The sequence below is a fragment of the Poecilia formosa genome, unplaced genomic scaffold, assembly GCF_000485575.1.
Source record: "Poecilia formosa unplaced genomic scaffold, Poecilia_formosa-5.1.2 Scaffold61, whole genome shotgun sequence".
NCBI lineage: Eukaryota > Metazoa > Chordata > Actinopteri > Cyprinodontiformes > Poeciliidae > Poecilia > Poecilia formosa.
Window position 1 is genome coordinate 1881658 of NW_006800000.1, and position 23717 is coordinate 1905374.

General features: G+C 38.9%; 1 protein-coding gene across 2 annotated transcripts in view; it reads right to left on the reverse strand.

Moving 5' to 3' along the window:
- Positions 1-23376, reverse strand: part of dennd2b (DENN domain containing 2B) — a 57349-nt gene extending 33973 nt beyond the window's left edge. The window contains exons 1-3 of one of the 2 annotated variants that reach the window (XM_007554084.2): positions 23216-23376; positions 6974-7072; positions 196-1473 (exon numbers count right to left, since the gene is read on the reverse strand). In XM_007554084.2, the coding sequence (XP_007554146.1) occupies positions 196-1473; positions 6974-7047 (1352 nt within the window). In that variant the 5' untranslated portion in view covers positions 7048-7072; positions 23216-23376. Of the gene's footprint in view, positions 1-195; positions 1474-6973; positions 7073-16824; positions 17107-23215 lie in introns of those variants that run through there. The other variant, XM_007554086.2, reaches the window with a different exon arrangement.
- Between the last annotated feature and the right edge of the window lie 341 nt (positions 23377-23717).

Genomic DNA, 23717 nt, shown 5'->3' on the forward strand with positions numbered 1-23717 from the left:
GTTTTACAGGACATCAAAAAAAAAGTCTGGAACCGGTCTGACATTTTAAATGTTGTGTAAACCAACACAAATCAGATATCTCTAGCATGAACAGTTTCCATGACATACACCAAGGAGCCAAAACCACTTAACAGGGAGACGGCAGGAAACAGACCTGAGCGATTAGACAGACATAAGAACATGAGACGTCCTCACCTGTCCGGGATTCTCACTGGCTTGCTCCCCTCATGCTTGGTGGTCCGTGTGGTGCTTGGTGCAGGAGTGGAGGGTAGGGGTGGGGGAGACTCTGAGGTTCTGTCCGGAGGTAATCCATTAGCTGACAAAACGTCCTTCTGGTCCCGTTTGGCGTCATATTCAAAAGTGCGTTTGGGTTTAGGTAAGGGGTTCACTTGTGTGCCAACAGAGGTCTGTTGACTCTGCGGTTCCGGGCTCTCGGACCGGGTTGAGCTCACGCTAAACCTTTGTCTGAGCCTGGAAAGCTTATCAGAGACCAAAATAGTATCTGGTTCTGTGGCCACAGAGCAGATGCTGCTGCGCTTACTGGCGCATGTGCTGTCCAAGTCATCACCTATCACAAAGGACTTCTGCCTTGCCTTGTCTGGAGCGTAGCAGTTACTGAGATATCGTGGAGGAGGAGGGCTGGGATTCTCCTTCAGGGCTTGTTCTATCTTTTGTATCCTGTTTAGGACCGCTGACGTCTCTTTACGAGCAGACAAGGTACGCACAAACCCTCCAGAAGACTCCGTCTTGCTTTTCCTTTTTTGGAAACGACCCAGGCCATCCTTGTCTGAAACTCCCTCGTCATCCTCCGTCCCTGTATAGGAGCATTCAGAAAAAGCCGTGCTCATCCTGCGGACTCCCTTGAAATCAAAGGTTTTCTCGCTGCAAGGAGAAGAGAGCAGACTTGGGCAGCCCTCGCTACCGCCAACAATCTCCCCTCCTCGCTTATCCAGACACAGGCTCATCCTAGGCAGAGACACCCTCCTGCACTCCCATTCTGAGATCTTTTTACGGATTGTGGTGGGGGGGATGCCTGCTCCCGAGTGGGTGAGGGAAAGGGTGCGTTTGTGACCTTGATTTGAGGAAGATCCCAGAGAGATAGTGCTCCAGCTCAGAGGCCTACCGTTGAGTTCTTCTCCTGCAGGGACTTCGCCTTGATTCTCCTTCTGTTCCTGAACCCCCTGGTCCTCCTGACAGGACTTGGTCTGTAACGGGGGCTTGTAGATCGAGAGTCTGTTGTCCAGGCAGCTGATGCTCTTCGATTTGGAGAGCCGGCCCTGGGGGTCAGTGTCACCTGTGAGAGAGACACCGCTGCACAGGCTAGCTGTCTTGCTGCTCCATCCAGCTCGAAGCAGGAACCTGCCGTCAGTCCTGACGTACTTCGCCTGTTTGGTCTCTCCGTCACTAAGAACAGGCTGCTGGTTCTGCCCTTGGCTGGCAGAAAGTGCTGGGAACGGCGATGTGGACTGGCTCCTAAAACAGGATAGAGTAAGAAAGCAAACACCCATTTTTCTCACGACTGGCTACGACCAGTGAATGCTAGGTCAAACACAGAATTAGAATAATAAGATTGGTTCAAAACTGAAAATTCCCGCGTCTTAAACAAGCAGTTCTTTGGCACATTTGTAGATTAAAACACAAGAAATTGACATGTTTTAGGTTACTATGCAATTTAATTTCTACATGTGAATTGCTTGTGTTTCACATGTCACTGAAAAATACAACTTTCATGTGTGAAACAAGTTCAAGTAATGAACAGATGGTTGAAACAAGTCAATATGTGGACGTGTCCAAATTTTCTTCAGGTGAAAAACAAAGGTAATCACTTTGGATCAAAGGATCAACAAACAAGAGTCGATGAACACCTTCAGTTATTACAGATAGAAATGCTTTGATTTATAAAATCATATGTCAAAATCCTTTGAATTACAAACAATATTTTTCTCTGACAGTCAATGTTTGGTACAGTTAATTTTTCATAAAAAGAAAGTTCACTCAAACGACTTTGTATGTGTTACAGTCCATGTTTTTCAAAATAACAAGGGTAGAACAGACTTTGATTTATTGAACAGGTGGTAAGTGTGCTGCATCTCCATGTAGCACACTTACAGATTTTAATCAACCAAAAGAGGCAACACATAGGGATTGCAAACGTGTCTATTGAACCCTTTAATACGAAGCTGACTGTGGAACAGATGGGACAACTTTTCCAGGATCAAAGCCGGCACGAAAACCTGAAGCCACAAACTCAGAAAAGCCAGAGGAAAGTATTCAGTCTTTGGCAGCATCAGAGTAAAACTAAAGGCCAAAGGAAACACACACTTCATTTAAATGAAACTGTGGATTTTTCCAGGTAATTGAAAAATTTCTTGAAGAGATCCACAGCAGACCTCACACAGAAGGCATTAAGCGCAATGAAGATTTATGAACGCCACCTTACCTGCAAAGTCTGACTGCGCCTCTCGGGTTCTCACAGCCTTTTCTAATCCCTGCAGCTACAGTAAGTGATTCTGGACTCTACCAATGTCTCACACAAGTTTTCCCATGCTGTAGACCTCCTTTAGGAAGACATGTATCCACACAGTCACAGGACACTCCAACACTCCCAGAAAGCCTGTGATTATCTGGAAGCTGACTAACAGTTGTGAAAGTGAAGCACCGGGAGATCTGATGTCACCGTCTCGGTTAGAATAACGACTCTTGGGAGGAGGAAGCTGAAGGCTGCTGACTGTGATCCAACAGTGCAGGTTAGGACAGATCTGGCTTCACACCTATCTGCCCTTCCCGTATTTCACTCTCTCTGCTCCAGGCTGGAGAGAGACTCAACAGCAGCTCTGTGCCGGCAAGCTTGGAGCATGATGGATGAAACTTATCTTACATCCCTTCCAGGGAGCATGAGAATCATCATCTGCTGATTTCTACAGTCAGTTTTCACTTTGCAAAAGTAAACAATATATCGTCACACAATGCTCAGGTGTTTCTGCAATAGCTGTTATATTAACTGGACTTCTCCCAGTCCTTAATATATTAAATTAAGAACTTAAGGAAAAAGTCCTTAAGTTTGCCATTTTGTTTGGATTCTAAATAATCCACAATGCCAATAAAACAAGTTAACTTTTTCTGTTTGTAATTTCTATTTTAGATTTAGCGTATACTTTCGACCATAGCAGATTACCCATCTAAAACAAACGTATCATCATCTCTCAAGAAAAACTCTTTGCTTAAATAATTATTTTTCAGCTTTATGGTCTCCAGGAGTGGGAAAACAATAAATTCAACTGTTTCACTATATTTAACTCTTTTCTCTGTGGAGTCTGCAGCATCTCTGTTGTTGACGAATTCAGGCGCAAATCTCTTTGTTTTCCCACATACAAATTTTTATGGTTTACAGCAAGCTTTGTCGTCAAGTAAATAGTTTATTCAAAAAGCTTCAGCAATGTGCAGAGGTTTTAAATCATTCCTTTCTTTCGAATTTTCTTCAAATAAACCAGACTTTGTTCCAGTCCTCAACAATGGAGCCAGTGATCAGTTTTTCATTCTTTCTGAAGGTTTTTTTGGGAGGAGGGCGGGGGGGGTCTTTGTCTGCTTAGTCACTCCCTTCTGGTACCATATTTGTAACTAAAAGCCTAAAAATCAATCTACAGCAGATGAACACTATGAAAGATATGTCCTGAAGAAATAAAATATTCTAGCAGAGTTGAATCAGGAGCCAAAAGATGTCTTGGATACATGCATGACTTGCATGTATTCATGCAAGTCATGGGGTTTTGGGTTGATGTTAAGGGGTTAAGCTATTTTTATATTTATTCATTGATTCGTTGTTAAATTTATGTGTTAATTTGAAAACTGGAATGTATGTGGTAAAGTCTGATCTCTGCATCGACAGGAAAAAAAATGTAAAAAGTAGCAAAAGTTCAAAGAAAATGTTTTAAACACCTTTCACTTACACCAAAGGAAAAAAAATAACATTCATGGGCAATTTAAAAGATTGAAGAAATGTTTCTCTACTTTAAGGCAAATTTACAGATGGTTCACACCCTTTGGGCAGTACTCCTCATACGCTTGTTTCAACTGGAGCGCCCTCAATCTAAAATGCTGATTTGACAGAAGATCTAGAGATAGATTTACACCTGACTTCTTTTCAGATGTTGATTTATTCAGCCATACCATGGCTTTGCTTAGTAAGATTTACTTCCAGTGCTGTAAAATAAATGTGGGCTGCCACATGAAGACCTCACAATTAGAAACATTTACAAAGAAATGTGCTGATTTCTTTCCTTTTTCCATATTTTCTTAGGGGTTCCTAGTGAGGTGAATCAGCTTTTGCAGGAATAATAATCCCAGTTTTGTCAGCTTCAGCTGGGTCGGCCACACGTAAAGTTCTACCCAAAGAGCTGAACGTCAGTCACAGCCTGGCCCTTGGCTTTAACTCAGGCTTCCAGGGCATGCTAAACCACAAGCCACATCCCGTTGCTAACCAGAACAGGGAGCGCGGACTGCTCACAGAGCCAGCACTGCTACTGCTGGGGTTCACAATCCACCAGCTGCTTGTCACTTCTTCATTTGTTTACAACCCGGGATCCGACTCCTGTCTGAGGGCTTTGAAAAGTTCAATCAGAAAGGGAAATGTGTATTTCTTACACCTTATAACAAATTGTTTAACATGTTTTAACAGAGCGGTTTGGCACCACAAACATTTCTCCCTATTACTTTTTACAGTTATTCACCTTAAAACACACCTTCAGACTACCAACCTGCACTGGATACGTGCTTTAATTGGAGAGGATCACCGAGTCCACAAAAAGCCACAGCACAATTTTTGCCTGAAAAATATCCAGGGTTAATTTCATATTTTAGAGGAACATATTGTGAAGCATCCTCCAAGACAAGCAAGTGCTCTGCATCTGTCAAAACATCCAGCTGCAAGGAACGTCTCTGCCATGTTTCAAGCACATGAAATCGTATAATTATGTGTGTAATGTGAGCCCATAAGGACCTGTAAGGCTCTACTGATATGTGTACATTTATCACATATCGTACATTGAAAACTATGTATGTACATAGAAAGATAGACTACTACTACTAACTACTAAGTTCCTTACGGTCAAAGTCTACTGTAATTTGGTTAAGTACCTGCAGTAAACAACATCTACCACATATTAGAGTTATTTTGGGTTGAGCAAGAAGCAAAATCTTTGATAATTAATGGGAATTAATGTAGCTGAACTGGTATCACAACCACATTGAACTGAAATATGGTGTAACATATAAATTAAGTAAAATTATAGGTAAGAGTTGGTTATTTTTAAGATTTATTCATTGCAGGAATTTATCAAAAATACTTAGTTACAAGGACAAACTAACTGATAGGGAAAAGGTTTTGTCCATGGGTATAAAACAGTTTGCTTACTGGTAAGTAATGGAAATAAGCTGCAGGTGTATGGCGATGTGAGGATTAGAAACTGTAGGATTCTCATCCTGATCAGCAGCGCTCACAGTCCTTCATGCTTTGGATGTGACTCAGCTCCACCACACCTGACTCAAATAATAACATTACCTCTTCAGATGCCTGTTTTAAATACCTTCTCATGTAAATCAGGTGTGTGGCAGAAGGGATCAACCTAAAACATGAAGGACATTGGGACTGAGGAAACAGCTGACAATGAGATCCTGAAATGTTGACAGAGAATTTATGATTAACATAAAATTACGCAACGCTCAGGTGTTTGCTGGTTTCTGTTTTTGTATTACATTTAGCCACCTATTGATTTTTAAAACTCACACTTTTATTTTCTCTTTTTTTTTGCACACAATACACAAGATTGTAAGGATCAGAAAGGTAGTGGGAAAAGCCTAGAAATAAAATCAGCTCATACCTCTTCAGGTATGAGCTGGTTCTAGCAAAAGCATCCGAAAACTTTTGAAAAGCCAAAAAGAGATACTGATTAAAATCACTGTGATAGATAGCAATTACCGTATTTTCCGCACTATAAGGCGCACCAGATTATAAGGCGCACCTTCAATGAATGGACTATTTTAAAACTTTTTTTCATATATAAGGCCCACCGCATTATAAGGCGCATAGAATGACCTGCAGACGACCTGATTATCAGATCGATAGGTAGGTAGATAGGTCAGTCAAACTTTATTAACAAACCAGCATTCTGACAACTATCCCAGCATGCACCGCGTGCTTCTTCTTCTATGGGCGAAAATGAAGTCGGCGGCTGTTTACCGTAGTTGCTAGACTTGTTGTGGCTCAATATTGGTCCATAAGGTGCACCAGATTATAAGGTGCACTGTCGGTTTTTGAGGAAATTGAAGGTTTTTGGGTGCACCTTATAGTCCGGAAAATACGGTAAGTTTGGTTTCGAGGAGGAGGATACAGAAATGATGCCTGGTACTGCAGGTTTATGTGTTTGCCTCATAAACAAAATGAAACAGACAAACACAGATATTACAGAAATCAGCATCCGTAAAATACTTAAAGTTTTCTGGGAAGCATTTACCACCACTGAATGAAACTGAGCAGCAATCCACTCGGCAGTGCTGTTAGCTCCAACAACAATCATTCTTGATCAAAATAACCCCCCCACGCCCACCTCCCAAAAAAAAAACCTGTCTTACTAATCCACTGGGTTGGTTTAAATGATTCACATGTTAATAACAATTGCCTTTAGAGCAGGACACTGTCAGCTTTCAACATGCTAACACAAGCTCAGCACTCACAGTTCAAACATGGATGGGCCCTTGTCCTCAAAACAGGATCACACTTGCAGATGGTTTGATTGACAATCTTTGGTTATTTTTCCCAGGAGTTCAACAATAAAAAAAATAAAATAAACCAAAGAAAATCCAGCACAAACCTGATACCAGATAGAAAGACTTGTTTGAAAATGAATGAGCTGGCAGACAGAGCGAGATGACTCGAAGTGCGGGTTGACTAACCCGAACCGTCCCAGATGTCACTGACCTGTCGGGGACGTCGCGCGCACATTTACCCCCTCCTGCTCGGGGCACAGCCTTCGAGTTCTTGTTGGCAGTCATGTTTGTCTGCAAACCCTCCACTCACCTGCAAGGCAAGAACATGAGGCGTTGGATTAGGGCATGTCAGCAAAATCAAACTCGCAAACTCCGTTCAGTTCGTTTTCATAGTTGTTGAAGTGTTGCATACTAAGTGTTAACATAGAGTCATAGCTAAAAAAATAAATGACATCTAATGGACTTTAATGCCTATTTCCATCAACAACAACAAAAAAAAAAAAACAGGTGATCGAGATTCCTCTGAACCACAGCCAGGACTCAGGACCAAACACAGAGTTTCAGCTGTCTGAACAGGTAAAGTCGTCATACCTCCCCACACCCAGCAGATTACTTAATATTTTTTTCCAACGAACAAAGCTAAACTGACAATGAAACAGATTTTTAACAACATTTATCAACACTGGGACAAAATTGGTGGAAATAATAAGTGGTCAGTATTTTAAAACTGACCACTTTAACATTAACCATTAAACATGGTTAATGTTAACCATGCTTAATGGTTAACATTAACCATTAAACATTAAACATGGTTAATGTTTACTGAAACATTTATTAATTTGACTGTTTTTCAGTTTATGTATCAGCCACAACATTAAGCGGTCATCCTAACAGTGAAGTGAATATCCTAGCATTTACGCGGTTTTTGGTTTCACAATAAACTCAGAGAAACATCGCTAAAAGCTGTCTACACATGGCACTGACTGCAACCTGAACAGGACAATGCGTCCTCCAACACTGAAAGATGAAGCCTGAGTAAGAAACGAACAAACAGGTAAACTGAAAGGAAAGAAAACAGTGAAGATCTCTTCAGCCAAACCATTGTAATCAGATTTTTGTCATTTGATGCACATAGAAAGAGAAAACAAACTGAATGTTTTACACTTTAGGGAAAGGCAAAAAGGTGAGGACGTGAGCATTTTTTCTATTCCATATCTCATCTTTTTAAGGGGAAACAATGTGATTTTTGAACCAGAGATTGATAGGTGATATACAAAACCCAGTTAATAAATAACCAGAAAATACTACTTGGATCTATATAAAAACAACAACATTTGAGGCACATAAACAAAACTCTATACAGCACAAGAAAAAGCAATAAGCAATAAATAAGTCTAAAATCCAGCCAATAATTACACAAACAGCAAGGAATAAAAACATTCATCTTAAATAGATTTTTTTCAACCTGTGACCAGTCAGGGTCAAAGGTTGTACATATATATATCCCATCTGTAATACACAGATGGTTGGATAAAATGTCATTGACTCATTGATTCTCACTGTAAGAACTAAAACTGACAGATTTGTTCTACAGGTTAACATCTTATTGTGCTTAAAAAAGACGCAAGAAGATAACTATTTATAACATCAGCGAAGCAGATAAACCATCAGTGCAACGTTTGCTTAGGATGGCAGGTAAAACAAAGGAGGGCATAACTTTGTTGGTGTTTAGTCTTCTCTCATCAACTGTCAGTCAATCGTTTCCCTGCAGCCCAGCATCCTCTCGTTTCATACCAACTGAGGTCCTTAGAACAAATAAACCATAAACAATGTAAAGACGTGTTCCTTGCAGGAAACATTTCCTGGACCTTATCTCTCATCAGACCAAAAGTTACTTAAAGCCTCCCCTCAAACTAAAGGCCAATGCTCCTAAAAACACAATTTGGACCTTTTTACAAGTGGGCTCAAAGCAATTGTTCTGATGCAGAAGGGGGTCAAACGGAGACCTCCGGAGTTCAGAGGTGGAGGATAGGAGGCTGCTTGGCAGCAGGACTTGTTTACAGGAAGTTGTTGTATGAAGGAGCAAGCCAACCAGGGCCGAAGCTGATTCCTGAAGAGACAGATGAGGAGAGAGAATAAGCATTCCTGCTGTCAGCTATTTCCTGTGACTGCGGACTGAGCTGGAAGGGCACAACATGCATCATTTTTTCATTAGGACACAAAGACTGATGTTGTTCTGTGCACAACATAAACCTCCAGCTTTTCATCTTCTCCAGGAACCACAGCGACTCTGAACTGAGAGAATTTAAATAAAATGCAGCACCAGAATGGGGCAGAGATGGTGTGGATAAACAGAGAGAGAGATGTAGTTGGTGCTGTAGAATTTAACACAAAAAGAAATATAAATATATAAATATATATATATATATATAACCAGTTAAGACAACATTAGTATTGTTGACCTTTATGCAGAGAATTATGGATGACATTTGATATAATCCTATAAAACATATGTCATGCTCAAAATCTAGCTTCTGTCTTGAAATAACGCTACTAAACGAAGAGAACACAACTTTCTGAAACATAAAGCTGTTAATCGGAGCCACTTTTATTCATTGATTCATATGGATTCATTTGAAAGAAACTTCTAAATTCACCCTTTTTCAGCTTTCCTCATCTGAAAAAGGCCCAACAAGAGAATTGGGTCACACGGACCCAAGATGGACCCTGCATTGTAAACACCAAGGCGTTAGCCAACTGACTTCCTGAGGGCTGATACCATCTTCCTACACAAAATCACCGGCTGTAAACAAGCACTACTGAGAAACCTCCAGAGTACCTTTAAAGTGCATTCAACCAGATTTAATAAGAGAAAGTTTCTCCTGAGATGTCGGAGCGAAAACTGATCAACGACTGCCTAAAGCTGCAGAGAAAGAAATGTATTGCTGAGTTCAGCATCCTACCCTCAAGCGTCTTTTTACTTAGCGTACGAACATATTATCTAGTTCATGTTGGTGCCAAGCCAAGTGTGCCATGTTGGTCTGTAAACTGCAGGTCTTTCTGACAGAGGGACCTTCCTGTGTTGTTCTTCCTTTTCTTTCTTCTAAAGAAGACAACAGGTAGATTGTCCATGTTGGTATTACAACTATATGAGTAGCCGGACTTTCCTGAGACAGGACATGATGCAAAAAATAACTTAGCACGAAGTCATCTAACTGCTCTATGCTTTTATTTAGGCATGGGCTGCTTTCCGGTCAAGATTTTTTTAAATATTCCTGCCACTTTTCCTGCCAGAGCTTATGACAGAAAAAGTCTTAGGACGAGCAAATCTGTTCGGTTCTAGTCTGAGAGAATTTTACTTTGTCCCATTTGCTGAGTCGTATATCATGATGAGATGCCAGATTACTGTATCCTTTTTATTTGTTTATTCTTATGCAATTGATTACATCATAAAGTAACCTCTAATTGGTTTGGTCAGACATTTTTCACCAATTTCCTCTCTGGTAGAGTAAAAACAGTCAAAACAACAAATCTGTTAAGCAGCTTATACCCTGACTGACAGAGCATTTTACAGCTGCTCGCAGCTCTGATAACAGAAAATTACAAGCAACAAAAACTGACCCAGAAAGCAGGTAAAAAGTTTTTTAAAATATGTGGTTTTGTGTGACTTTATCAAGATAATTTGAGTGTTCACTTCAGATCTGTATATTTTCTCCTATTTACCAAATGGTTGGACTTTAACTACAAATGGGGGGTAACGCTTTTGGCTTCTAACTTTGAACTGGTACAATTTCTGGTCTGCAACTACGAAAATAATGCTCCGCCATTACTAGTAACTTTGATTCTGACGGACTTATTCTATCAAGCACAACACAAAAGCATACAAATGTGCAGCAGGTTCTTTGATGCAGCAAGAAGATTTAAATCCCACAAAAAATGTATGAATTACAACAATTATAACAAACAGCATCTGTCCTTAACTTTAATCTGAATCAAACTGAATAGTTGAAGTTTTTCATTCTAATGTATTTAGTGACAGGAGGGGGAAAAAATGGGATTTTTCTAAGATTAAGCTGCTGATTACCGATCAGAGAAGATCAAGGTTTCTCCTGACTGATTCTCATCTTTAACCAATGACTGGTGCACCAAACAGAAATTTCCACTTTTTTGTTGTCATCTCATAGTTGTTAGTTGTAGCATTAAGACAAAGTTTCCACAGACTTGCTTCTCTGTGGTTTAGTCCTTAAACACAAACATCTGGCCCTTAAGGAAAACCGGGAATCACTAAGTTAAATCCTGATTGTGAATCTCTACTTTGTACCTTTAAAAGGACACAAATGTGGCGCGTCAGGTCACATAGTGGGCAGGTTGGGTATATCATGTAGTCCACAAAGAAGCTGGTAGAAGCTGATATATTGTGACTGTCCATTAAAGCCACTTCTTTCCTTTTTCCCTCACTGACTCCTCTGCCTGTCAGGCAGAAGTTTAATTTTTTTTAAATAGTTAGCAAAAACAAACACCTACTATTAAATTATTTAACTCTAAAAAAAAAAAAATTGGTACTAAAAAAATAAAGAAATCAATAAAACAATGACAGTAGCTTTGTATGCGTGGAATAAACAGACTCTTTGTGCTGGTTTGTCCTTGAGCAGCAGCAATGGTTAAAAAGTATGTGCTTTTTTTTTTTTTCTTATCAGTATGTGTGTCAGAGAGAGAGTGTTTGGTTAAATATCTTCTAAAGACAGTCCACATGTCCTTGGCCCTGTCACATTTGACAGATCCTCTGATAGGCGGTCCTCTTCGCCCGCCTCACTTAGGAATGCGCTAATATTTGCTCCATCAATCAGAGCGCGGCTGCACTTGTAATATTAAAGAATGTTTTCAGAAGGCGAGAGAGAGGGACGTGGACACATGAAGCTGATGCCAAGGGCTTTGCTGTCATTCAGAAAGCACACAGGTATGCACAAAATCAGTGTCTGCCTCACGATTGCCTGTTGACTCTGTATAACAAATTAAAGTCATCTTTACATTTTTTGCAAAGTCTCATTAACGTTATTCATCAGAGTTTTCCAGTCAGGAGCATTTTGAACCCAAAACATCCAGCAGAAGTGGAAACAATAGCATCCTTATACTGAAGTTTTACTTTTTTCCCCTGTATTCTGCTTTTCTGGTTGACCTGCTCATTCATTTCTGCTGATCAGCAACCTGACTTCAAGGTTTTTCAAACCACCGCAAAGCTCACAGGCAGCCAAGAAGGCAACGGGGGAAAGGAAGAGTGAAAATCTCTGTAAATTCTCAACTCTCTCCAGATGCCAGAACTCACTGGCAGAGGAGAGCGCACACACTTATCCGCACCACTGCTTCAGTAACTGCAGAAAGACCAGTTGTGGTGCCAGTTATTAAAATAATCACTGGCTAAATTAAGCGTTATTAGCACACGAGTGGCATATTGAATTATTTTAATCATTCTTTTTTGAACAAAACTTCAGCCTTTTGGCGTTAAACAAAACACATGGCAGGCTAAATGCAAAGTGTGAAGGCACAATGTTTCCATCCGAAGTGAAAAAGACTGGTGGATTGCTGCTGATATATTCTCACAAATTGTGCCGACAGAGAGAAATTTCAGCAGCTGTTGCAACCGCAATTACACCACCTCATGGTCTGTCATGCTGCCACAAAGTAGCTCAGTTCATTTCCCCTTTTTTCAGGTTAATCACTGCATATTTTCTCTGTGTGGAAAAGAGAAGGAGGCTTTCAGTGTAACCTAGATATGAGCATGCACAGCTGCAGAGGCAGGCATGCGAAAAACAGAGTTATGTCCCTCTGAGCTGCACCAGGAGGGTTAAAAAATTTGTCACAGATTCGACCTCTGACACAGGAGTCTGGACTTTGTGCTTTTGTTTACCACTATCTTAAAGTGGGAGTTTTAAAAAAAAAAAAACTACAGAAAAGACTGGACCACCAAAGAGGCTTTCTCTTGTCTAGAGCTCATGAGTTGATACGTAAAGCACATACCAGAATAGCCTCAATGTAAGTGTCCATCAGTCACTCATGGCTTACCTAACAGCTAACAAACCATGGTTCTCTGAAGTTTTTTTTAATTGACAAATACCATAATGATGTGTTTATATCTGATGGGGATGTTAAATTAGCGGGTGTTAATGAGCAAAGGATGAAGGAAGAAGAATTTAAAATGTTTGACATTATTTTTCTTTATTATTATTATTATTATTATTATTATTATTATTATTTCTACTTGATATTTTCTCTCTTCCTCAAGTTTCTTTTAGTGTCAGCATATTGTGCAACACCAATAGTTGTCATGCTGAAAAATGATGAAAGCGATGTGCATCACATGAATAGAGTCACGTAGTATGGTTTCTTGAACAAGAACTTTAAGTTGTTATAAGGACTTGTTTTGCATGAAATTGTAAAACAACTATAATAATTTATCTCTACTGCCAAAGGGAGCTTACATGATTATGCACATGATTTATTTGACATATACATATATTTCATGTTATTTATGTTCAAACTGAGCATTTAGAGGTCAGATATGGTGATTTATGACATAAAACCACCAGCAGTTCATTATAACTGAATGTTTTACAGCTCTCTATAAAGAAGCTTTTGTAATTTCAGAGATTGCACTATTTATTATGAGCATCAACAAATGCTAACAAGAGAATTTGTTGATGCTCTGTTCTCAATTATTTGAGTACAGATGTACTCAAATAATTGAGGGAGATCAACTTTTGTAAAGTAATGTTACCATTAATGGTGTAATGTTATTTTATTGAGACATAGTGAACGAGTTTTTTATTACAGCAATAATCCTCACAATATACAGAGCTGGGGGAGATCATAAATTGTCGAAACACGCTGTAGCTGCATTGTTTCCTTCTGCTCACGGCAAACCTACGGTTTCTGAAGCAGCGGCAAAAATGAATGAAAAACAACATGTCGGAGGTCGGAGGAGTCAACATTAAGACTCGTGTCATTTCAGAATCATAACGCAGTGCGGCAAACTAACCAACACTAGTTAACCTGCCTAACCCAAGCACTTAAAACTGACCCACAGCAGCTGACAGACCTGTTAGTCCAAGTCAGACTATACAATCAGACTGCTCTGTTCTGTCATTTGCGTCTGCAGGGGGAAGAAACGCTGGGAAACAGAATTACAGATGTGAAAATGGCTGTGTGACTTTAAGCCATGTGAGTGAACTGCTCAAGTGAGCGCTTATCTAATGTGCAAGTACATTTTTTTTTCCTTACTTTGAAAGGAAGCTTTCTCTGTGTGGCTGACAAAATCAGCTGAATGCAAGGGTAAAGTTTAAAGAGAAAGTCTTGTGATTTGCACAAAGCCAAAGCAAAATCTGTCAGGACCACTTGTAACAGAAGCACCCAACCTTCTTAATGGCTATGTGGCCGAAAACCCTTCAAGTAATGATGACGGCTCAAGGTTTTTGTTTTGTCTCTATTAGCTCAGCGAATGACGTCAACGGCACCTGGCAGGGATGATGAAAGCTTTTACAGTGAATTATCTGTTGATAGTTCAGACTTACTCCTCCCAAACTGAAGGAGGGATTGGGAAGGAAGTTCCTCCATAGTTTTGTGTTGACAGTCCTGCGACAGGGAAAAGGTCATTGTTTGACCTGCACAATGGAGAGGGGGTTTCAAGAGGAGGAAAAGCAGCCTGAGCCATACGGTTTGCGTTAGAAGATAAGATCATAAGGGTTAAGGCTATCTGTTAGCAAAACTCAAACTCGAGAAGAGACAGGATGCTCAAAAAGCAACAAGAATCTCAGAAAGAACTATTCTCCTTTAAGTGTTAACACACTATCATATATATTATATATATATATAGTAAAACACTGTGGCATAACAAATACCAAGAGAAAACTTTAACATGAAAACCTTGTAACTTTGTGTAATTGAGTTTATTTAAACCAGACGAGGACCAATTATTCATACTCCTACTAAAACAATATAACAGATTGACAAATTTCTTATTCATTGCATATATTTATTCATACTTTACTTTTAATTGACAAAATCCCTACGCTTAGCAGTAATTGCCTCGTGAGGAACAGTAAAGTGCTTTGCCCTTCTGCTCTTTACAGAGAACCCCAAACATAACAACCAGATATCAGCCATGTAATCAATCAGGTTGTCTGTCTGACTAAAGCCTGCAGTCAACTGCTTAATAGATATGTTCCCAGCTTTTCATCTGTAGTTTTAAAACAGCATGCCTGAATAAGTGTGATGTGTGGCGCTCCATTAGTTTCCACATCGTCACGGTTTCTATTTTCACACCAGAACACTTCTGAACAGTGAGGGGAAAAGTAAAGCGGCCTTTTTTTCATTCAACTGACTAGCAGGGTGCAGCAATATGTGAGGGAGACGGTCCGCTGTGTCACTCTGTTTTATATAGTCATGGAAAATTTGTGTGAATGAAGCTTACATCAAGTGAAGAGTATGATGGAAAATTTCTGCAGTTTTAAAACAGTAGATTACTAAAGCCGTTGTATTTCTTGATACCAAAAACCAGCACACGACTATTCAGGACAGACACAGAGATCGACCTACCTAGTTTTATTCCATAAATGTTTAAAAAATTATGATATATAAATAAGTTTTAAAAATATTCATTCAAACAGAATTGATGCTTTTCTTATAATTTTGAGCTTGACAGATATATTGGGAACTTAAAGAGAATCAGAATCTGAATTTATGTTGTGCCTTCGAGTTATTGTGACTACTCAAACACTGTAAATATATAAATATCCAAATGTTCACAAGGTACGAATTCAGTCGATTTTATACAATTTCTTCAATTTGTTGTATTTCTCTAAAATAACTGGATCTGACTGTCTTGTAACGAGTCTTGAGATGAAATCTGTTACACATTTTAAACTAACTTAATTGAATTTATTATATAAAGTAGACACGGACCATTTAAAGGTATCAAGGCATACCAGAGGTTTAAACAGTAAGGCTCAAACCACAAAACATTCCCAGCATGATGTTTCCACATCTTTTTAATGATTTGTCAGAGAACATGTAGGAGGAACAATCATTTCTCCATTTCTGACATGGAGTAGCACAGAAGCCCCTCCCCCATATGTTGCTGCACACTGCTGGTCAGCTGACCTAAAAAAACGTCATTACACATTTCTCTTGATTGACAAAGGCTTAATTAGTTGTTTTAGTTAGAAACAAATACTCTAGTTACTGAAACTACAAGAGAGCTCTCATATATTTAATGCTGTTTTGAAACTGGTAAAAAAAAAAATTTTTTAAAGTAAAATTCAGCACAATTACTACATTACAACAAAACTTAACGTGCTTTGTTTGCTAATATTATAACAGTGATTCTGAACGTGTTATTTTTGCAGTATGATGAATAATCGTTTCTCTTTTCTTCAGAAAATAATGCAATTATGTCATGTCATACCTACAATTATTTTATTTGTTTTGATTCATTTTATTTTATTTTGTGAAATGCTACGATACACCGCAGTCCCTCTGAAATTTGCCTGAAAGTCCTATGTCAACATTCCATCTTATCAAACAAAGCGAAATGCAAAGCTAAGATTCACATCTTTTGTCAACTTTCTGCTCATTTCCCCCAAAGTTTGAAGTACAACATGAAAAAGGTTCAGAGGAGTCCGTCTTTTTCCTCTCCTTATCTGCTGCTGCTGCTGCTGCTGTTTTGACGTTTTGGGTGTTTATGCGATAATAGCTCGGTCTAATTGCAGCCCACAAAGTAGCAGCTTGTGTCCGTCGGGACATTTTTCTCCATTCAAAGGGTCAGCTGAGAGAATAAAGAAGCTTTCTGCTTAGATAGTTCTACTTCAACACATCGATGACCAAATATGGTCACATGGGAACAGCTTAAACGACCCTTACAAAGCTATTTAAAACACCTTCTCTGCAACCCTAAAGTGACTTAAACACTTTTCTTTTACAGTCTTATCAACTGCGATAAACTTCCTGCCGCAGCTCGTCAGTAACGGTTCAAAAAGCATGTGTGTTTTTTTTCTTTCTTTCTTTCTTTACCTCCGTTTCTTTCCTTACATCCATGACTGCTGGTGACATTTCCAGATTATAATCCCGTTGCGACGCTTAAATCCCGTTCGTCTGCTAGAAACTTTTGGCTGGCTGCTCCGGATACCTGCCCTCCTCAGTAAACTCCGTCTCATGTCTTTCCAACACAAACCGATAAACGCAACGGGGGGAGAAAAAAAAAGAAAAGAAAAGAAAAGAAAAGGAAAGGAAGGAAAAAAAAAACTTCCAGCCTTCCCTCTTTTGCTCCCACAGCCTGCTCCAGAAAGCAGAGGCAGGACTTGTTGCTATGGGAACGGGTTGTTTGCCCCCCAGTTTTCCTGGGATTTATCCCCCACCCCCCGCATGCTCTCCTCCTCCTTCAGACAGGCATTCAGCTCCTCTGCGCCTTGTTTATTGTTCTGCTGGGCTGAGCGGTGCGGATGAATATTCAGGAGCTGAGGGTTGATGATGGGATGAAACCGGGGTTGCATTCCGCAGTCATCAGCGCACAAAGGTGTCTTTCAGTACACCAGAGGTGAGAATGTCCACTGTCGCCGTGTCGGGATGAGAGAATGCACCAAATATAATTTATGCTAACTGGCCTGAATTTGGAATTGAATTTCAATCTATATGTAAAGTTTTTTTGTTTGTGTTTTTTTTTTTATGACATTTGTTGGGATATGCAAAAGTGACAAAAATGGAAGACTAATCACTAAAAATTAATGTGTAAGAATAATCCCAGCCTGCAGTCATACAGGGTTACAATTCATGCCAGAAGTGCCATTTGGTGTCGCTTTTTCTGTACCTCTGTTTCCATTGGGTTGTATTGGGTGTAAATGCATGGTCAGGCAGGTCAAGGCAGCTACATTGACTTTGATTTCATCGTCTTGGTTACATATACGTGGAATATAACCAGACCATCTGGAGAGGAAAGTTCCTCTATCCAGTGTACCGCTGCTTCAAAATGTTCAAATAATAATTCGTTAACATAATTTGAAAATGAGTCAGATTGCCCTACTATTAGATCCACTCTACACATCCAGCATCCAGGTGAGTAAAGCTGGGTTGGAGCAGACAGAGCATCTGAATAATGTATCATGACATAAAGCACCTGTGTAAATTCTGGAGAAGCGATGCCTATTCGTTGTCTCTAAATGGTGTCTCTAAGTTCCCAGGTTCGAACAGCAGAACTTTTTGACTTGATCCCCCCCGCAAAAAAAAAGAAAACACAATGGCAACCTGGTTTTGTTACAGTGTCAGATGTGGGAAAAAACACATCTGTTCTTCACCAAAAGCAGCATGTCTGAATTTGCCATAGAGTCATTTTGGCAATTTTGCAGTGTTGCATGTGCCGCTGGTGGAGAGACAGCACGTGCTGATGTCATCTGATGTTCCCTATCCAGTTGATTTTTCTGACTTTAAAGTTGGAAATTTTAACTTTTAAATGCAAATTAAACAAAAAATTGCTGTCAGAACTTGGGGATTCTACTCTTTCTTAAGTCTCTATAACACCGATCAACGTAATTTAGGATTAAGTATTTACCAATATCAAATTTCAGTCTAATACTTGCCTTTTTTAGTATCAGGTCTGCACATTAAGTGTTTTTTTTTTGTCTTTCAACAATTCCTAAAGGACATTATAGTTGAGCCAAGCATTTGAAATTAAATCATCAGATAAACTGGTGGTTTTGAGTATAGGTCATTCACAAGAGCATTGAATCTCCACTATGTAATTTTTATTTAAAAAATATGTTTCTTTCATATTTGTCAAAACTGTCACTATGTCGTGACTTGTGACACTTTGTTGTGAAACAGATAATCTTTCTACAAGCTTAGCTTCATTTTTTTTTATTTTTTATTTATCTTAATGTCTGGTAATGCAAGAGTGCCAACTGTGTTCTGGGAACAAAACATCTGATCAGCCTTCAAATTGTTGAACTATCTACTTAATCCACATTACTAATAAGATTCTCTTTATACATCGATGCAATGTAAAAACACCCATTTTTTTGTGATTGTGTGTTTCTGATAATCATTAACCATGATGCTTCCCGCGCAAAAGGCTGAACCTCTGAGAAAAATGCCATAAAGGCTGCCCAAACACAACCGGACTGAGCTCAGAGACATCCAACATACAGTCAAATAAAACATTATTAGAGTTGTATGAAATAAAGACAATTGTAGGTTTAACTATAGCATTAACATAGTTCTTACAAGATAAAGTTATCTCTCTTTGGAACCTTGTAAAAGTTATTTATTTTTTTCTCTGTCTCACTTTGTATGCTTCTCCAGATAAGATCTCTCTGCATCATGCACAAACTGTCTTGTCTCTTAAATAACATCAAACAAAATATAAACATACATCTAAAAGGTTCACAAATTTGTTTTATTGCTGTCATTTAAAGCTTAAGACTGTCAATATGCTCGTCTTACTTACATTTCGTGCTACAATAATTGTTTCTTTGATGGTCAATGATCCAGACCATAGACATCAAAAGATCAAGCTTTTGTGTTTTTTTGACAATACACTACTTTGCAATTGTTTTATATTTTCAGTTCATCAGATTTACCAAAGAATATTACCAATCTATATATTGTTTTCTAGATAAAGGTCAAATACCATCATCATCTCAAAAAATATGGCAAAATGTCACAGGTATATAACTACGTGGCTACAAATACATTTTACTTCACGCAATTTTACTTGTATAAGTCTGTTTTTACAAATGTGAAATGCTAAAACAAAATTTCTAGTTTACATCCTTTTAAACATTTGACGAATAAGCACGGTGTCCCAGGACTTTTCTCTCAGTCCTCAGTATATTAATGACAAAGGAAACAGGTGTGTCTGCGCACCTGCGCTTTACGTCCACTGCAGTGTCCCACAGTGCAGCTGCACTGGGCCCCAGAGGGCCCCTCAGAGTGTGTGCACACGTGCAAACAAAGGCTCAAACCTGCCAGTCATCTTATTACAAGGAATTTAAGTACTTAATTCAGATGCAGCATTGAAGCATTTCTCTTTAAGTCAACGTAAATAATAAAAGTGCTGTTTTATTATTTGCTATAAATTTGCACTCTTTTTGAGATGAGTCAAATGTTGAAATGGTGTAAAGTTGAATAATACTTTTTTTTTTTACAAGGAATTTAATTGTTATCCACCAAACTCTCTCTCTCTCTCTCTACCCAGTGAATAAAACCACATAAATCTAAATAGTAAAATGCTCATATATTTTCTCAAACCTTTAAATCAAATTATATGAGGCAACACAAGAAAGCCGCATGAATTTCAAAAATCCTTAGTCTGCTGCTCAGTGATTAAAATGGTCTGATTCTTTCAAAGCATTTAGACCAAAACAAGATATTTATGCAAAGTATATTGGCATTCACTCAGATCCCTTTAATTAGTGAGATCCTGTTTTCATTTTGACTCAGATTTTATTTTATTTTTTAAATGAATGAAGCTTTTTCATTTTTGCTTCAACCACAGCAAAAGACTGACAGCCTGTCCACTTTATACTATCAAAAAGCAAAAACAAGCATAATGTGAAGCGTCAGTCTTTTGGGTAAAAGCATGAGTGTCTTGTCATCCTATAAGCCTGCAGAGATAGAGGAAGTCACAAAAACACAGACATTCATGGTGGTGATGGAGGTTTGTTGCGTCGAGTCAGCAGGAAGCATTTCTCAGAGACCCCATCAAAACCTTTCAAGGTCTCATAAAGCCCTTCTTTCCTGAAAACACTTCAAATCTCACCGTCTGAGCACAAAAGGCTGAGCAACTGGCTTCTATTTGCGGGTATGTTTTACCAGTACTCGGCTTCATTGTTACATCGATCGCTGAGCCATCTGGACTTCTCATTAAAAACCACATCCTCGACTTCCATTATACTGGAGCATCAAAGCCTGATCGTACACTCATCAGTGAAATTCTTTCACCGAGCATCCAAAAGCGACACATTGGTTTTTCTACCCAACGGGAATCATCAAAGTACTCTTAAACTTGTTATGGCATTCGCTGTTTAACACACAGGCATGTCTGGTGCAGCTTCAGATTGCTTTGCTTCCTCTTTATTTTTTAGAAGTATTCCGATGCAAAATAAAACTTTAAAACATGTTTGGTTGCAGTTTGATTTGAAGTTCTAGATGTTTATTTTAGCTTCCCCCCCCCCCAAATGTCATTGTTTAGGATTGTTTGGTGATATCACCTATCCCTGGTTTGCTGCTGACATTCAGCTTCTCATTGCTTTTAAAATGCCAACGTGCTGCAAATGTGTCAGTGTTAAAGAACTGAGCAGATGTTTAATGTTAATTTATCATTTTTACAACATAGCCAAAGGAATTTTGGTTGCTATTTTTTTTCAGTAGAGGAATATTGCTGTTGAGCTCTGTTACATCCAGTGTTGTGATTTCCACTCACTTAGATGCATTTCTTTGTTTATTTAAACTCTGACTTGCTTGCAGAATAATGTTCTGGTTTGGACATTTACAGTATCTCTGATCTTCTGCTACTATATGCCATGACTGGGATCCTGAAGCTAACTGGTCAGTTAAGACTGGAAATGAAACATGACTGAGCCTTGGTATCTGTAGCCCAAATGCTCTGAAACTCTGGAATATCCAAACTTATTCAGGTAGAAGCAGAAATACTATGGGTATTGAAGTAGTACTGTTTATTTGATTTAACTTTTTTTATTAGTTTATCTTAGTTTTTCTTGCTAGGGTAATGAAAACATAATCAGAAAAATGTTATATATTCTTCAGTGTTTTGCCACAAACACAATAAAATTCATCCCTGATATTTTAGCTTCTGGACAAGTTTGAAGAACCCAAAGTCCGTTTTATAACCCAACAATCTCATCCATGATTCAGTTCAGTTTCTTTTGCCATCTAAGCTCAATATCGCATGTCAGAAACAGGCCCGAGGCAGCTCTTTGACTTCAAGATTAAGTTGACATATTTTGTCAACGCTGAGAGAGAGAAGACGCAACTTGTGGATTGAAGACATCTCCTCCTCTTTAAAACTACAGCTATCAGCTGAAAGTGCCTTATGCAGAGCAGCTGGCTCCACAAGAAGGCAGCCAGCTGTTTTCTCTTTATATTCTGACTGAATGCACTGCAGGAAAAGTGCTGCCATTTCTGCTTTGTGCTTGTTCAGAGACAATAATGTGGGCTGTTTTGATTATTAGCAGACCTCATTTGGCACTTGATGGCCTACAGTGGAATCTGCTTTCAGGGTTATCCATCTAGTCATCTGTCACCACTTGACACATGCTAATTTAAAATAAAACTCACCCACACATTCATCCTAGTACGCAAGCATAGACGGGCACACAAATCTGCTTTAGATGCAGCTGGATTTATATCCATTTATTCTACTTCAAAGTGTTCGACTTCAGTACCAGTTAAGAAATCAGAGTGTGAAACATACACTTCAAAGAAAATAATGAAATAAGATATTGGTAGTAAAACACTTAAAAGAACACGTTAGTGGTTGCTTGATTAAACATGCATTAGCCTGACTGACAAATAATAATGTGGTTCTATTTTTTTTTTTTTTTTTTAAATCCTCTGACTAGCTGGAGTTCCAATCTTGTATACAATGACCTGCATTTAGCATTTGGCGTGTATCTCAATATCTCCCAGATGTCACAACACCAATCCGGAAATGATTGAAAACAACTTTATGGATTAATGCACATTGTGAATAAATGTGTTTCCTCCAGACCTGACCAAACAGGAGTCTTTCTTTCTTGCATATTTAATTGAATCTCAACCCTTGTGCGTGCGAGGACTGAGGCAAACGTAGAGAGGGCTGTGGAAAATAATACAAGTTTTACGTGTGTGAGGTCGGTTGGACCCCATTTCTGGACACAAGGGTTAAGACGATAGCATGGTTTGAACTTATTGTGAGGACAAAGTACTGGGGTGATGTAAATCAGTGTGTGTGTGCGTGTACGTGTCTGTGGGACAGTATAAGTTAGAGTTTCCAAACTGACTCACAGGGGGGGGAAAAAATCGATCTGTGGTTTGTTGTGGCATGAAGTCAAACTAAACACAAACGAGAGCAGAGGCCATCGATTACTGCCTGTTTCGCATTCAAAGCCCTTGACTGCCCCCTGTAGGTTGAACGTGACAATTGCAGGACAAAAGCTTAGAAACTATTTTTCCAACAAAAACCATCATCAACAAGAGGAGAACACAGACAGCATCGACCAAAGTCAGTAACTGTGACTTTAGTCATAGTTTAAGGTGATAAAAATTATATAATCACGGTCAAAAGATATACGGTTATTTTTTGTGTCTTTTTTTAATAAACAATAAAACTTTAGTAAACTTTCTTAAGAATAGATGATTCCGTTAGATTTCTTCCCTAAACAGCCTTTATGGAAAAAAAAAAGACACTTACCCGTGTTTCTGCGTTGTTGCGGTGTTTGCTTAATAATCCATTCTTCATCAACGATGCGTGGCTTTCTGTCTTCGTGCAGCCTGAAAACTGATTTGCGTTTGTGTTTTGTTTTTTTTCCTGCGGGAAAAACGACCTTCTCCGTCTATAACTGCATCCAATGAGTGAGAGGAGGGGGAGAACTGGGAAAAGCGGACTGCACAGGAAACGATGACGCAGCTGGATGGAAATCACTTTTTTAAAATGAAAAGAAGATGGTTGCAGTTTTCTCAGAGATCAAAACTCTCCAATCACGGACTTTTCGTTTACGTGTCTGGGAGATTTTGAGTCCATAAAAAAACAAAACACACACACATACACACACACAATTTTTGTTCAACTGTGCCAGAACTTAAAAATGGTAGAATATAGAAAAAACAGAATGGGATAAAAAGCAGAATATATAAAAGTGAAACGAGATAACGATGTTTTTTGTTTACATGTGTACGTTGGGATTTGTTTTTTA